This window comes from Ambystoma mexicanum, chromosome 6p (assembly GCF_040938575.1).
Source record: "Ambystoma mexicanum isolate Mex_15411 chromosome 6p, UKY_AmexF1_1, whole genome shotgun sequence".
Taxonomy (NCBI): Eukaryota; Metazoa; Chordata; class Amphibia; order Caudata; family Ambystomatidae; genus Ambystoma; species Ambystoma mexicanum.
Window position 1 is genome coordinate 601066979 of NC_090935.1, and position 16666 is coordinate 601083644.

Genomic DNA, 16666 nt, shown 5'->3' on the forward strand with positions numbered 1-16666 from the left:
AGTCTTCTTTTTTCGCCATTTCTTCCTTGTGAGGTCTTTCTTGGGTTTTACTCTGCGCGCCAAACCAGGTTTAACCCTTTTGTTTGTTTTGCATTTGGCAGGCTTCAGTGCTGAAACCCACCTATGGCTCCAGTGTGTCTGGAGGAAGCCAGTGAGGGAGATGCCCGAAACTCCCTGTCCTTTGTCTCCTTGGTTACCTGAATGCACCCAGTCGCGATTGGCTGGCTGGCTGGCCTTGTAGGACAGCCACCCTGCTGTGCGAGTGACAGCTAGGCTGTGCATCAATGGTAGAAATCTGCATAAAAGGCGAGATCTCTTGAACAGAAGGCAGGGTCAACCACTGGAAGAAAACGTGTATGAAAGAATGTGGAACAGAAGCTTGCTGTACCCTCCTGGACTGATGAACTGCCCGGTGAAGCCCTGCTGCAGTGCTGAAGCTCCAACTTCGTATCGACTAGAAAAGCCCGGAATGTACGACTTCTTCCCTTGGGTTGGTGGGACCAACTGACCCCAAGACGAACTTTGCTGGAAGCCCTCTCCCCGCTGGCTGTAATTCCTTGCTGCTGCTGGAACCGAGTGCCAGGGGTAAGGAACACCAGAAACGAGTGCATCGTCTTTAAGCCGGACCCGAGCTCAGGAAGAGCCTGAGGACCCCCCCTCCCCCCCCGCAGCAGGACGACCCAAGCCGGAGTCAACTCAGAGTGCTGGATCCCAGAAGCAAGGGAAGCCCATCAAGTGTCCAAGAACCGCAGTGGTGCCATTGACCGGTAGTTGAAACCGTGAAGTGCCGCTGATTTGGAAAGAGCCCATAGCCGCTGCCGACCTTCGAACTGCAGTGCAGGAGTCCCCCAGACGCCCTCCCTCTTGTCCACACGACTGAGGCCCAGGAACCAAGACAATCCAGGACTGCAACCAGAACACAAGCCGGCTGGATCCTCTTCTTCCAACCTAAGGTACTGTCTTGACTGAAGGAGTACTGTCTTGACTGAAGGAGTACTGTCTTGACTGAAGGAGTACTGTCTTGACTGAAGGAGTACTGTCTTGACTGAAGGAGTACTTCTCTCTTTTTGTCTGTAGCTTGCTTGTTCTCACTGGAGACTTGCAGTAGCTGCTTTTTGTAGAGTTTCTTGCAGCTTTGCCTTTCACAAGCCTTACGCTTGTTGCCCAACCGGGATTCTTTTTCTACAATCTCTAATAACCTTGTGCAAGACTTTAGTGCTATCTAAAGAAGTGTCTCAGCTCCATAGACATTGTGCAAATTGACTTTGGCTGTCCTGGTTCCCTGCAGACTCTTCTGACCCATTGACTTTGGTTTCAACTGTACCTCATAGGTGGTGCATAAGTAACTTGTATTGCTGGGAAAGGTCTAACCGAGACTTCATTGGAAGATTGTAAAGTATTCACATGGTTTGAGAACCTGTTAACCTTTTTCCTTCCCTAACCTTTTCCTTTTCCACAACCTCAGTATTGCATTGCATTAAGTGTCAAAAGTGATATCAATGTCCACAGTGTCCTAATAATTGAAGTCACTTCAGGGTGTAGGAAGTGTGTGTGTGCGAGACATCCAAAAAGGGTATCTACTTGCTGAACTTAAATCTGAGGAAGTGTGGTGAATTGTTTTATTTTTTCATATTGCCCTTTCTAATGAAGGCTTATTTAAAACCAACTGTTAAATATTTTATAAGAAACCCTTGAGTAGAAGTGTTATTTGGATACTTTTAATTGTGAATCTCCATGTTACACATCTTCAGCTCACATTTACCCTCTTGAGATAAGTCTGGCTGGTCAGTCACTCTCACAACTTGTGTGGTGCAGACCTATACCAATAGGTGGGTTACCTACTACCAAGAAGACAAGGCTGTAGTCTCCGACAGGGTTACTACATACAATCTTGCCTAACAATAATCAATGGCAGTTCACATCTATGACTGACTGTGCGCTGCCGAGGGGGCAGGTTGCATGGGGACACCCAAGGTGCCAAACACCCTGTGCACTCCGGCCATTGTCCACATGGCCTACCCAGACCCGGTGTCTCCAGACTCCTTTTTGAAGACCCCGTCACTGCAATCAAACGTTTTCTGAAAGGGCTGTGGAAAGTGGTGAAAGGGATGCCGCCGCAGATGCGCACAGATTGTAATCAAACAAAGGCCTATGTTCCTAATGTCCTCATCGGGACACCTGTGCCCTCTTTTCCTCCTACCCTCTGCGCACCATCCTTGGGACCTCTGCCTCAACCATCTTGTGAGGCACAAAAACACAGGGTCATCTTCGACTCCGCTCTCTCCCTCACCCCACACATCATGGACACTACCAAGTAGTCCCACTTCTAGCTCCACCTACTCATAGGCATTCTTCTTTTCCTCACCTTCCCCCAGAGGCTTGATGTCTCCGGAGCTCTGGTCCTCTCCAGGCTGGACAACTGCAACAGCCTCTTTCTCAATCTACCTCTTTCCCCCCTTTGCCCCCTCCAGCTAATCCAGAACAGGGCTTCAAGATTTGTCCTTGCCCTCAAGTCCAGTTACCACATCTGTCCAGCCTGGAAGGATCGAATTCAAGACCCTCTTCATCATCCAAAAGGCGCTCTTTCGCTTCACTTATTTGCTTCACCGGTAATCACCCCACTGCTGCTGTGACCGGTGGCCTACTGATCATGAATGTCACAGGATCCTAGGAGCATCCTCCCAGTCAATACCAGCATTCCTCCCACCACCCCTTCACTGCCCTGCGGCCCCCTGCTTGATGGCTCACATACCACCCATGAGAGCCCCCTGTACTAGCACTGAGCCCAAGGTTCTCCTTGGCTCCCCTTAGCACTTACATCCCGTTCCCTCCTCCAGCACTTGTCCACCCCTCTGCTGCTCTTCCCATCCCCTTCACCAGCACCTCTCCACAATGCACTTGGCACGGGCAAAATGCCACAGGCCTAATAGGACAACGACAGTATATTATTGTTTTGCGATTGTTATTATTTCCCATGTTCTGTTCCCATCGAACATTGTGGTGCTTTGAAACAATTCTGTTGTGTAAAGCGCATTACAAATCCTCAAAGTAAAAACTAGATCAATACATCACATTGCATTTCTGGCTATCAGAAATGGGCACTTCAAGTTCGCTAGAAGTCTAGAGACACAATAGGTTTGAGTACACAGGGCCTGATGCATGGAATTTTGTGCACGGTGCAATGTGACTTATCACTGGTGCAAAGTGACTTTGCACTGCCTACACAAACCCTGATTCATGGAACGTGTCTTTTTGCTGTGCAAAGTCACTTTACACTGCAAAAATACCCTTTGCACTGTTCCAGGGTGGAGCAGTGTAAAATGTATTTTTGCAGCACAAAGCAACTTTGCATGACAAAAAGACACTTTGCACTGTTCCATGAATCAGGCTGTATGCTGGCAGTGCAGTCACTTTGCACAGTGCAAAAAAAATCCATGAATCAGGCCCACAGTGTTTTACAGCCTCACCTCGTGGTGCGTGTGGCTACTTGAAATGAGAATAAACATATGGCAGATATATGTAGTGTGCGCATGCAATCTCACCCAGTATCGTCTGATGGTACACGGGGCTGCCTCAGGTGCACAAGTGAGCATGAATGGACATGCAGGAATTATAGTAAGAGGCATACAATCTATGTGTGAGAAACCAAAGGGTGTCTCACGTACTAGTCCCGGGGATCGATCTCTCAGGTGGCCAGGGCTTGGCCATCGCCTTTGGATCCAGACACTGGGGGTGGACAAGTGCGGAGGATCACTTGGGTGAGCGAACTTCATGGAGTGGGGTGAGGCGACCGATGGTGAGACACAGTATTCCCCCTTTCCCGTACACATGACCCATCCTACTTTATAGGATTCTCCAATGTACCCCCACCCCCCAGACTCCTTTCTACACAAACACTGGGCAGAGGAAGAGGGTGACAGAGTAAAGAGGCTAACCCTTACATATTTCATTGGACATGCCCCGCTGATACCAATTAACTCTCCTCAGACGGATAAAAGGCAGATCGTAGAGACACGCTCTGAGCAATGTGGAACACTAGCAAGAGCAGAACTTCTGGGGCAAAGGCGAGCCTAATGGAGAACAGCAACGGGACGAGAGCAAAGGGTAGAGAACCCCAGGAGTTCCCTGCAGGAGATCGTTGCCTGCAAAATGCTGTGAAAGACACACAGAGAAGGCCAAATCCTAGACAAGAAGACTGCATTGTGTCAAGGATGCCAGCGACCCTCCCGGGTGAACGGCAGAGTTGGAAAGGCGAGGCCAAGCCTGTGGTATTTAACTTTGACTTGTGAATTAAAACTGCCAAGACAAGAAAGAAAAGAAAAGTCTTTGACATCAGAGAAAGGTCTGAGCCTGACAGAGACTGGAAGGGTGATAAGTTAGGAGAAGGGAACCCCTAAAGGACGTGAATTAAGCTTGGGGAAGGGAATCCCTGCAAGTGTTATGTTTGAAAGGTCGAAGCCCGAATGAGAGACCTACGTGAACATTTTGTTTTGAAAGGTCCGAGCCTGACTAAAGGAGACCAGAGTAAACATTTTGTTGAACTGTTTTGAAAGCTGGGGAGAGACTTGAACGTGGAAGACCAGGCGGGCCTCGATCCACGTTTTGAATTGCCTTTCTTTTGAGAACCTGAGCGGGTCATCCTGTCTACGGGGACCGCCTTACTCTGTGCTGTCTAACGTGGGGAGGAGAGCTGATTCAGCCACATTTATTCTTTATATTCTAACACTGATTTTCCTCTGCATACATATTCTCCTCTACACACTTTTTGTACAAGAGATAGGGCAGGCATTAGGTTTTGTTAGTGTAGGCCATTTCAATTTGATTGACTCAACTAGGACTGTTTTATTTATTATTTGATGGTAGAGACTACTCCCAATCTAGCTATAGGGCAAAGTAGGAGTTTTTCTAAACCCTGAAACATGAATAAAGGTATTAAAAATTGTACCATGTGTGTCCGTGTCATACTTGTGATACCACGCCTCACATACATATGCCAGTAGGTAGCGAACCAACAAATCAAAAGTGGAACAGGTACTTGGTAACGAAGGTCTTTAGGTTTGGAGGAGACAAGGCGCTTGGGTATGCTTTAGGCCGTCAAAGAGTGTGGGACGAATGAGAAGAGGGTATGGATCTCCTATTCTTACAGCGCAGAGATAGCCCTAGAGGTAACAGCAATACACAATGTTCTGGGGATGTTATCACTCTCCTGTTGAGGCACATATTGTAAATCGCTGTATTTAACTGTTTTCTAAACCACGTGTCAGAAGCAAGTTCTTATGCTGTATCTTTTTTTGTGCCATTCTTTCTCTGAAATTTAACCTACCCCTTGCTTGCTTAGATCACTGAATACAGGCTGACATTGTTATTTGTCCTTGAATGAAGGACACAATGCATTGAATAGCCACAAATAATTGATAACATTGACTATATTGAAAGTGGATATGCAAAACATCAATTTCTATTTCTGGGATCTGTTTGGAGCAGTTCTGCTTGATATCGAGAGAATGAACACCCTGAAATTATGTAAGCGTAACTTTACATACTATTTGGCCGATTGAAAATGGCACGTGTGCTGTGCGCTTGATGACTATGTGACGAACAAATGTACTTTTTGACGAAAAGAATGCACATCACACGTCATGTTGAATATTTCTGCCATGCGCTATAACCGCCTGTGTGTTGCACTTGCAGTTTGTTGTGCCTTTCACAATCATATACAAAGTTGTGGGCTGTTGGGTGGCCTATCTTGTGGTGAGGACTCCTCCAACACCTGCACCCACAACCTGTGTTCAGGCAAACAATGTCTACACCGCTTTGTCCTGTGGCATATCCCGGTGTGCAGCCACTATCGCATACCTGTGCACCGTTAAGGCAGGGGCAGAACCTTTTCCATTGGGCTCCCTGGACCTCTGGGGTTTTCTGTTCACTGGCTACTCTTTCCACTTCAATTATAATGCCCTCTCCGTCAGTGGTTCAACCCAAGACGTTCCTATATCTGTCCTTTGTTTCCGGTAGGGGCCGCTAAGGGAAATGGGTGCACCTGGGTCTCCCTCCCATTCGGTGGTCCGACTACTTCTGTGCACTTCCCTGCACGTCATGCTGACACCTACTCCCCCCATCTTGACAGGTCTGTGGTCATTCTGTGTGGTGTGGGTGTTTCATCATTTTCGTTTGGTACTGAATTACAATGCAATTTATTAGCTAACATTTTAACGTGTATATTCGACTATAAAACGGCTACTGAAATATATTCTTTTATTTAGTAATTTACATAGCTATATTCTACCGCTCTGCGCATGCCATAGTTTCCAGCTCCCGTCTGATGGCTTCTTCAATAAACATTGGACGATAATCATCAGCGTGGCTTTTTTGATTACCATTATGTGGGACGATCGCCAGGGACCAATCTGTAGATCAGCGAAGGCAGCAATGAGGCGCAACGTGTCGGCGTTGGTGTAAAAACAAGCGGATGTGAAGGCGTTGCATTTAAAAGTCAAATTCCTCCTCATCTTCTGACTAATGGAATAGTATGCAGGTTCAAGAAACATCAGCGATGTAACATAAGGACACAAGGAACATAGAAGAAAGGAAGCATGGGGATTTATTGATCGCTGAACACAATCAGCGTTTCATGAGGAACTTATATAAAAACATGTTATGTGAAAAATAAAAGTACTTCTACATTGCAGACTATTGTTTTCTTCAAAATACATTTTTTGTTCTCCTATTTGTGAAAAGAAAGAAACTTAATGTGCTGTAAGAGGATGTGCGTTTATCTTCCTGGTTCTGCGATAGGTAACGTTATGGCATGGTGGTGATAGGGCAAGTTTGGCTACGCTGGCCACCAAGATAATGAAAATAGGTGGAGCATATCGTTTGGACAAGTGATGTCAGTTTGAGGGGTGGGCGATCTACATTCTTGCCGCAAGGGCACTTGACCTTAGGGCGTTGTATTAACGGATAAGATTAGCATAAGACGGCAGCACCCAACATGTTTTCACATATGTAAATGTGAGGGAAACTAAGGTAAGATGCAAAGGATTTTTTTTTTTAAATAGATTACAGTATGCTTAAAAATACATGCCATTTCTGAGCCAACTTCCCCTTTGAGGCCTCTGTTGGTGGGAAAGGACTTGGAAAGCAAGCCCTTCTGGGACAACCTAAACCCCAAGTTGTTACTATGTAGTAGTTTAATGAAATATAATAATGAGGGATCAATACCCCATCTCTACAGTTTTTCCCATAGTTTAGATCTTATAACTGTCAAAAGCACCACTGTAATTCACAAAGCACATATAAAGTGCTGTCTCAGGATTAAAGTAGGTGTCCAAGAGTAAGAGTGTTTTATGTGCATATAAAGAAAGTTCTTATTGTTGTCACCCATTTTCAGGTTAGTATGTATACTGAGTCAAACGGTTAATGATCCGCAAATTAGAAATAGCCAAGGAAATAATATGCATATTATTTGAGACAGGAGTAGGATATTGCATTTACTTACACATTTACCGAAGCAGGCGCATCATCTCTCTGAAAAGTGCCTTCACTTCCTACTGTTTGCCTCCGCTTTTCAGCACGGTCTCTATAGTTTGGATTCTTCACAGTTTTGTTTTCTTCATAGTAATAGTTCTTAAACAAAAAAGGCAATCATTTAATTTCATATCTCACACCGTTTCATCTATTCTTTCTTACTAAACTTCCAACCAGCCAAACATCTAGGTGACCACGGAGAAGTATACCTAACATTTGAACAAATAAGGTCAGAATTGTTATGTATTAAAACATGCAGCGTGGGTCTACCCAAGTGGGTGGGACCAGACTGATATACAAATGGATATTCTTCCTTTGTGAAAGGTACAGCGAGCCAAAATGTGGTTGTGGACCCTTCCCGAGTAGGTACCTTCACAGAGAACAGGTTATTTGTCTGTGATGGTTCTCGGTAAATGGGCTTCCAGACCTTTCTTTTTAACTCATTGGTTGCAACTTCCTCTCTGAACAGGAACATGGCTGTCATCTGCTTTTTGAACCCTGTAATCTGCCTATTTTCTATGTGGTCCTACTTGTACGAGTTCCACTTGCAAAGGCCTCCCTGAATTAACAGTATCCAGTTTCAAGTAGGTGAGGGTCTGCCAGGCATATCAATTAACATCCCTCGGGTTGCCAGCAGATGTTGGATTCTAGCCAATATTGATTTGGGGGCTGCCAACACTTAAAATGTAGCATAGCTGAAGACTGGAGGGTTAGGGTCACCACATGACCTGTGGGTGTGTTTAGCTAGGGAGACTCGAGGTATTCTTCATGCAACTAATGGACCTGATCCTGAAGCAGCTGACAGACTAAAGTGACACTGAAGACTCCCTACTAGAAGCTGTGTGATAACAGTCAGATCATACTCTGCTAGAGACTGTTTGCTCCCTTGGAGCTCTGAGACCGTGTGTTGGCAACAACCCACAGATGGGAGTCCCATCATGCTGCTGACAGCGGCATAGCATTTCTGATCTTAAGTGCTGCTCCATTACAGACTCTATAGCCCTGATAATAGCCTAAACTGATCAGTCAAGGGCCAGAATTGTATCTGCATGCAGCTGTGCCTGGATCCATAGACTCGAGTGTTGCATCTTTGGCCTAGATTCCATCATCTGTACTTGACTGACGCCAGATGGGCTGCCTGCATTCAGGCTTGCCCGGTGGTTCTACTGCAACCTCCAGGACCACACAACGGAAGCCGACCTCTGCACCAGGGTCTTGTGTTCTTCTTCCGTGAATCCTAGCTGCCTGAGAGATATCCTGGGATCTTTTTGCTCTGAATCTATTGCTGTAGGCTGTCTTCAGTACATAGGGGCTTAACCTGCTGATCTTACTCCCAGGTGCTGTGAGGGTCCTTCCTATGAACTGCACTGAAATCTTTTTTCTCAAGGCCTTTGACCATTGAATTTGAGTCTGGATCTTTCTGATGGGACCTCCATAGTCGCTCGGTTGAGGGTTGTCTCTGCTACAGCTCCCCTGGACTTGGTCATTTATACTAACCTTTTATCTGCAATTGAGCTGCCTGTGGATGTTTCCCAATTGTACTCTGTAGGACACATGTTGAAACTCATGAAAACGGTATAAAAATCTTGAGAAGTTTCTCACCGTGCCACTTTATGTTGGATATCTATTTTAAATTGTTATTGTGTTTTCAGAAATATTACTGTTCATTTATCTAAAATTTTCAGTACAGACCTGTATTGCAGACTGTACAAAGTCAGGGCCAACTTAAGATAAAGCATGCACTATCGTCCTCGAGCCATCACAAGAGGACTTGTAGAAAATCTCCCTAGCAATGACAGTTAGCAAAACATAAGCAGATTGCTCTAGGTCCTGCTGGCACATCACTTGAACAGTGCACTATGTCCTGCACATAACACTGTACCTTTTTGTCGCTCAGAGCAGCACCTTGTTCAGTGACTGGCCGGTGTATGGAATTTTGGTGGCATGCTTTCCCAATAGAACAAGAAATAACTATGGGTACGATCCATAAAGGGAAGGCGCTAACAGGCTTCCATAGCAGTAAAAGGACTCCTCTGCCTGGAGGGAGGTGATGGTGCCAAGCCTGCAGCACGATTGTGCGTCCACAAATGTGTCACACACTCACCTTTCAGCCCAATCCCCAAAGCCAAGCTAATGACTTGCAGGCAATCAACTAACAGGAGCACACAATCAGCAAACAGGAGCACCTCTGCACCAATACCACATAGCTCTTGTAATTTACTTCCACAACTCCAAGTCCTACTATTGGCTTGCAGGGTGAGCAAGATAGATTTTTAAGTGTGACGATGGGTGTGGATTATCTCAATGCTGCTCCATTTGGTGGATTATGCATTAATCGGCAACGGCCCAAAGCAGTAAACCTTCTCTGGCGAGTGTGCTTAGCTGCTGCTAACTGCACAGCAGTGAGGAAGAGGTAAGAAGATGCTGTAGTCTGGTGTTACAAAGTTAAATGTGGCATAGAATCGCAGTACCCCAGACAAGGATTTGATCCTCTTCAATTCTTTGCTGGTCTCTACGCAAAATTAAGCTGAACTTTAGAAAAACCATGGAGACTTGAGCTCTACTCTGTCAGACCCCAACTATGTGATTTCGTCTTTCCTATCCTCTACCTCGCTCTCTACCTGCGGTGTCCCTCAGGGATCTATCCTATCGCCATGGCTTATTAGCATTTACCTTGCCCCTCTTGCTCACTTGATCTCCATCTTCTCCCCTCACTTCCAGTGTTATGCGAATGACACTCATCTGTCCTTTAAGCTTCCCTGCTCTACCGCCTCTCTCATTCCCAACTGTCTGACTGCTATCCAGGCATGGTGATCTGCTAATGATCTCTGTCCTAAAACCGGCAAGACTGAGATCCTTCTGATTGGAAACCCCATCCGCTTTCCCACTGGCTGCTCTCCTTGGGCCCCCTCCCCTCAACCTCTTGTGAGATAAAAAACCTGGGAGTCATCTTCGACGACTCTCTCCTCATATCGCTGATCTTGCCAAGAAGGCCCACTTTCAGCTTCACCTCCTCAGAGGAATTTGCCCCATCCTCACCTTTCTCCAGAAACTCAATCTCTCCAGAGCTCTGGTTCTCTCCAGGCTGGACTACTGCAACAGCATCTTCCTCTTGCCTCCCTTCGCCCTATTCAATTAATCCAGAATAGGGTTGCAAGCCTTATCCTTGGCCTCAAGCCCAGGGGCTGCCTCTCTCCAGCACTAACATCTCTCCGCTGGCTTCCAGTGGCTGCAAGGATCAAATTCAAGACTCTCAGCATCGTCCACAAGGCTTTGTGGGGCCTGGGACCACGCTACATCCAACTTTCTCTGCTTAAATACCTCCCTGCTAGAGTCCTTCGGTCCACTAGCTCTAACTCTCTGCAGGTCAGACGTTTCTCCAAGCAGAGAGTTGGGGGGAGGAGGGGAGGTGAGGGGTAGATCTCTTTCTTCGACAGGAGCTTCCCTCTGGAATGTTCTCCCTGTCCCTCTCAAGAGCCGGATCTCCTAAAATTCCAGAAGATTCTCAAGACCTTCCTCTTCTCCTCCTCCTTCCCGCTCTACCTTCCTTGCTACTTCCCCCCTGATGTTACAACTGCCCACCTGGTTCCTTCTGAGTCATACAGGGGCCAGGCCCTTCCTCGACTAGTCTGCCTCAGCAGCTACCCCACTATCACTTTCCTTTGGGTACCCTTCCCTGACATGACTACTGAGTCTGCCCCCCCCCCCACCTTCCACACTAGCTTACGCTTATCCTGTTCTGCTAATGCACGCCCTTCCAGGCTCCCTGCAGCATTTACCTAGCCCCTGGGCCCCCCTCCTTCCTTTGTTCCACCCCCTTACCCCCAAACCCTGTCCTTCCCCACCCCCACACTCCTGCACTTCAAGTTTACTGCACTTGCACGATCCAAATGTGTCAAGGCCTAGTAGGACAGTTATCTTTTATCTATCCTGTTTATTCCCCCTCCGCCTTAGTCTTGTGGCTCCTGGAAACACTTTCTGCTGTATAGGCGCCATACAAATGTTCAATAAATAAAAACATACTGTTTTTTATCTGTACATAAGATATCTCCATGGAGACCATTCACTCAAATAAATGAACAGGTTTGCTACACAAATATTATTAGATAACATATAGAAATCCTATTTTTTTTTAAAGTAATAGTTACAAATTACTGTTCAAACCGTTCTATTAAACTTTTTTTAACTCATTTATTCATATTTTCACATTTCAGGCTGCCACTCGCATATATAAAAATAAATTATCGAGCATCATCAACTGAAACAAAGCTGCTTTCCCGAAAAGTTTAATTTCAGTACATTTACTTAGCTTAAATTAACAGAATGTATTGGCTGTCCTATCTCCTAGGGAAGGCAGCCCTCACTCTTCACCCTCCTGCATTCACATAAATGAACAGTCAAAAGGAGAGCAAATTATCTGAAACAAGCCACTAAAACAGAATGAATCACCATTTGAGATGAACGATAAATCTACAATAAAGTGCATACCTTCAAACCATATTTTGCACGTATATTCTTGAGCTCCTTTTTCCTCCGTCTCTCTTTTTCTTGCTTGCTTAATATTCGATGCACTGAAAGAAAAGAAACATTTGCAAGAATATAACACCATTCTCAATTAATGTTTACTAAGGTGAAATCCATAAAAATCAGAATTTCACTAACAAAAAGAATTCAAATATTGCAAGTTAAAAGTATACTACTTCCCAGTAGGAGTTAAGGTACATGCTTACATATGCACACAATGAGTTAATTCCATAGGATTTATTAGGACCAATTAAAATCACCTTTCTACTAACAGTTATTACAAATGTGGCAGTGCTAACGCAATTCGACAAAGTATTTTCTGTGCCCCTATTTTCACTGTCTGTAGAATAAGGAAGTGGAATGGTTTGGAGGTTTCTTTAGACCCAGCACTGGTGGGGGGCTCTGGGAAGGCAACCAAGAGTCATGCATGGGATTTTCACACTTCCTCTAACCAAACACTGAATTGGCGACAAAGCATAGAGTACGGCTTATATTTAGGATTTCAGGGCTTTCGAGACAGGCATAGTTAACAATAACACCACATATTAGAATGTCCACACAGATGTATATAAAACTATTTTATTTATTAAGGACACACAAATTAAAAAACACCCAAAACTAAGCAAAGCAACATCCCTGACATGGCAACACAAAATGGGTTACACAGAGGACCATCTTAAGCGGTTTTAGGGCCCAGGGCACAGACACCTTTGGGGCCCAGCCTCAAACTGATTAAATTAAGGGATCCAGAATAGGAGGTCTAGCAATAAACAAAGTTACTCCCTTTAAGTACCCTTTCCCTTGTCATCCTTACTGAAATCAGTATAATAAACAAGTGGTATTTCAAAGACAAAGACCAGGGTACTTGTGTTCTAGCATAGGTTCAGGGCACTTTTTTACAAGCATTAGCAATGCCAACAGTTTGGGCTTTTGTGTAGGCATGGGAAAGGCACTTACTAGGCACAGCCATAGTGGTATCGACTACCCATTATTGGTAGGTGCAAAATGGTGCAAGTACCTAGTCATCTAATAGCAGTCCCCGTCAAAAGCTTAAAACGTATGCACAAGCCGAAAATGTTGGCTTTAGCAATGCTAATTTTTAAAAGGACTTCAGTAAAGGACATGCAGTGTGTTTATAAATCGAGTGGCTCAAGGCAGGCCTGTGAAGACATTTTTATTACACCTGTAGCGTGTTTACAACACCAATGAAGTCATTAACTCTCAAAAGACTGCAGGGTTCGAATTATCCCGGTTGTAGTAAAGGGAAGCCTGATTAGCTTGAAACAAACAGCTACTTTTGACTCCCCATGCATGTTGTGCTATACAAACAGCTATTTGACATTAAATTTGAGAGTTAGGTAATGTGTATAAAAAAGAATAAAATGACCCGCATAAAGGACATTTAAAGCATATTCCATGCTATATCATTAAAAAAAGGTAGTTTGCATCTTGCACACAAGTGAGATTTGAAGCACAACGTAGGTCTGGTTCCCTAGAGGTAGCTCCTGCCTAACAGGTGATGCCTTACCAGGAGCTGCTTTTTGCTCCTGGTCAACAAATCCTAATTTCAACCCCTGAGACTGCTTTGAAAAAACACTGGCAGGCACTTTGAATGCAAAGCCTGATGGTACGGCTTGATTAAAGCGAACTCAAAGAGTTTCCATGAGGAGGTGTTTTGGGCAGGCAGAGGGAGGAATAGGTGGGAATGGCCATAGGGATTAGCATGTCATGGGCAGGGAAAGGGCGTGCAAATAACTAAACACCTACAGACTATGTGTCCCACTCCTAAAATGTCATTCATCGCTTTATCCCTATATGTACTCCAATACAATAGTTTCGGTTTATAGGTGTTGCAAGCGACACCGAATAGCTCTAACTAATAATAGCAGTCACAAGAAAAGTATATCAGCAACACTATAAATGCAGGACAACTAGAACACAACAATACTAGGACACCATTCGGTACAGCTGTTCTCATACCATCACTTGCCTTTGTTAGACAGAAACCTGTGCAGTTCCCTCTGGGACCACTGCAAAAGATTTAAGACTACAGGTGTTTGGCAGTAAACCCACTTGGTAGCAGTCTGTACCACCCAGATTTACCTGGTAGCTGTGGCTGAGCAGTCAGACTTCCCTCAAGAAGAGTTGGGCAGTATACAGGGCATACATAATAGGTACAGAGGCACAGTAGCACAAGCAAACACTGACCAGAGCTAGGTGTAAAAGTATATAATTATTTATTTAAAAGACACACTCATAAATTACACTAGCACAGAAAAGGTAAGTAAGTCAAAACACAGTCACTATTACTTATATGTACATCCCTAGTTATTTGTTGGACAAGTCTAAGTTAACACCACTTATTTCCAAACAGAGGTGAGCGCTTAACGTTAGATGGCACTCCAACAAGTTAGTTAAAAAGGGAGGTAAAAGGTAAAAGTAATGAAATTAGCAAGGCAAAACACTTTTCAGAGATTCACAGTGAGTGTAGAAAGGCAGTCTATTGAGGAGCAAGGAAGTTCGGTTGCCAGGCCCACTCTATGGGGATCCAGGCGAAAAGATGCCCAAGATCACACAATGTCACAAGTCTTTACCGGTGAGTAGAAAAGGTTTTACCAAGTTTAGAAAAGTTTAGTTAGGGTGTCCCAGGCTTACCCAGGGTCGAGAGCCGAGGGCTAAATCTACCCCGTACAATCGGTGGCAAGGAAAGCCGGGCGGAACACGGTACCTTTAAAATGGAAAGGATCCTCCAGCGGTGGCAGTTGTTCCTGGTAGTGGGTGCAAGTCGCGGCGTCGTCCAGAGGAGGAGAAGATCTCGTCGTGGAGGAAGGCTGCAGGTCGTTGCACTACCAGGGAAGAAACCAGCCGTGGAGTTTTTCCGGTTAAAAGGATGTTACCCCTCTTTCGCGGTTGAGGTAAAAAGTGGTATCCCGGTTGCCGGGGTGCTTGGCACAGGCAAGGCGGCCACGAGATGCTTCAGGGCGGCGAAAAGAAGGCAGAAACTGGTTGTCCCCACCAGTCAAGGGAAGAAGACTCTCCAGGCGGGAGATCTCCTCTGTCGTTGGGAAAAGTGGTGAGACGGTTCCGCAGGGCTCCACCGGTGGTGTCGTCTTGGCAGGTCGGCTCGGCTTCTCCCTCTTCGGCTTCTTAGGTCCTGTGGCGACTTCTGAAGAACCAGTCCCAAAAACCCTGCTTTTATGCAGCAAACCCCCATTCATACAGCCTAGCTGTCACTCAAACATGCTAAGTGGTGAGCGGGGTGGCTCACCATTTGGGCCAATCACACCAGAGTGCGACATGAGTTGGCAAGGCAACTCAGCCCAGGGTGCCTAAACCCCCTCCCACGCCCCCTGTGGTACCCAGACAGAATGGCACCACTTTGGAGGGCTTCTGTGCAGAAGCCCGCCAAAAGTGGAACAAAGGCTCGACTCGGGTTCAGGGTTACTGAAGTGAACCTAGACGCCATTTTGGCGGCGAGTTCTGGCAAAAAATCCCAACCGGTGAATTTATATTAAATAAATAAACCAGCGGTATCTTTAACATTGCACCAAAAAGTGGTGCATTAAAATCAATGGGAAATCCCATTGGGAAATATTCTGGTGGAATATTTCCGTGGTATCCACTGCCACCAGCCAGAAACTCGGCCAGGGGGGACGGGAGAGTACCCCCTCGACAACAAACCCAGGGGCAATCTAATTGCCCCTACCAGTACTTCCACAGTATGATGGTTTGTACTGGTTAAGTTCCTAAATTAAGACTAGTAAAGTCAATGGGGACTTTACAGACCCAGGGAGACAGTAGTCAGTCCCAGGGTGTGGAGTCTATGTTTGGGGGTCTCTATGACACCCCTGTGTTACTGCACTGAGGGTGCTGTGTAACACACATTCAAAAACCAATGATAGTCTATGGAGAAAAAATTCCCCATAGCCCATAAGCACATAGCAAGTCACAGAAACACTCTCAAGTCATGCCCAAGAGTGAGGGTAAAAGAGTCTCACTCTTGGCAGGAGAAAAAAATAAACCCCAAAAATCCAGCAAAGCTGCTGGGGGACTCACTAGGTTAGGAAATTCAGCCTAAACAGAGAATTCTCCCTAACACTCGCCCCCCCCCCCCCAGACTAAGGGACAGGAGGATTTAATCCACTCCTGGATGAACCTCATACCTCTAGTCGATGACATACATCCTAGAGAGTCCATCAGCATTTTGATGGTGACACCCTGACCTGTGCTCAATGGTGAAATCGAACCCCTGGAGGCAGATTGACCATCTCAATAGTTTTGGATTTTCCCCTTTCATTTGCATTAACCATCTCAAGGGTTGGTGGTCAGTCTGAATGACAAAAGTAGAACCATACAAGTATGGCCTAAACTTCTTCAGTGCCCACACAATAGCAAAGCATTCTCTTTCTATTGTTGCCCACCTTGTTTCAGGATCCTTCAGTTTTCTACTGATGAAGCAAATGGGGTGTTCCCTACCCTTCTCATCCAGTTGGCTAAGAACCGCACCTATACCTACATTGGAAGCATCAGTTTGTACAATGAAAGTTTGGTGGTAGTCAGGAGCTCTGAGTACTGGAGCTTGGCAAAGAGCTTTCTTCAGGTTTTCAAAGGCCTG

At 45.6% G+C, this 16666-nt stretch overlaps 1 protein-coding gene across 1 annotated transcript in view; it reads right to left on the reverse strand.

The window, feature by feature from the left end:
• AGGF1 (angiogenic factor with G-patch and FHA domains 1) overlaps positions 1 to 16666 on the reverse strand; it is a 905326-nt gene that overhangs the window by 225443 nt on the left and 663217 nt on the right. The window contains exons 11-12 of the mRNA XM_069627444.1: positions 12016 to 12098; positions 7499 to 7626 (exon numbers count right to left, since the gene is read on the reverse strand). Coding sequence (XP_069483545.1) covers positions 7499 to 7626; positions 12016 to 12098 — 211 coding nt within the window. The remainder of the gene's footprint in view (positions 1 to 7498; positions 7627 to 12015; positions 12099 to 16666) is intronic.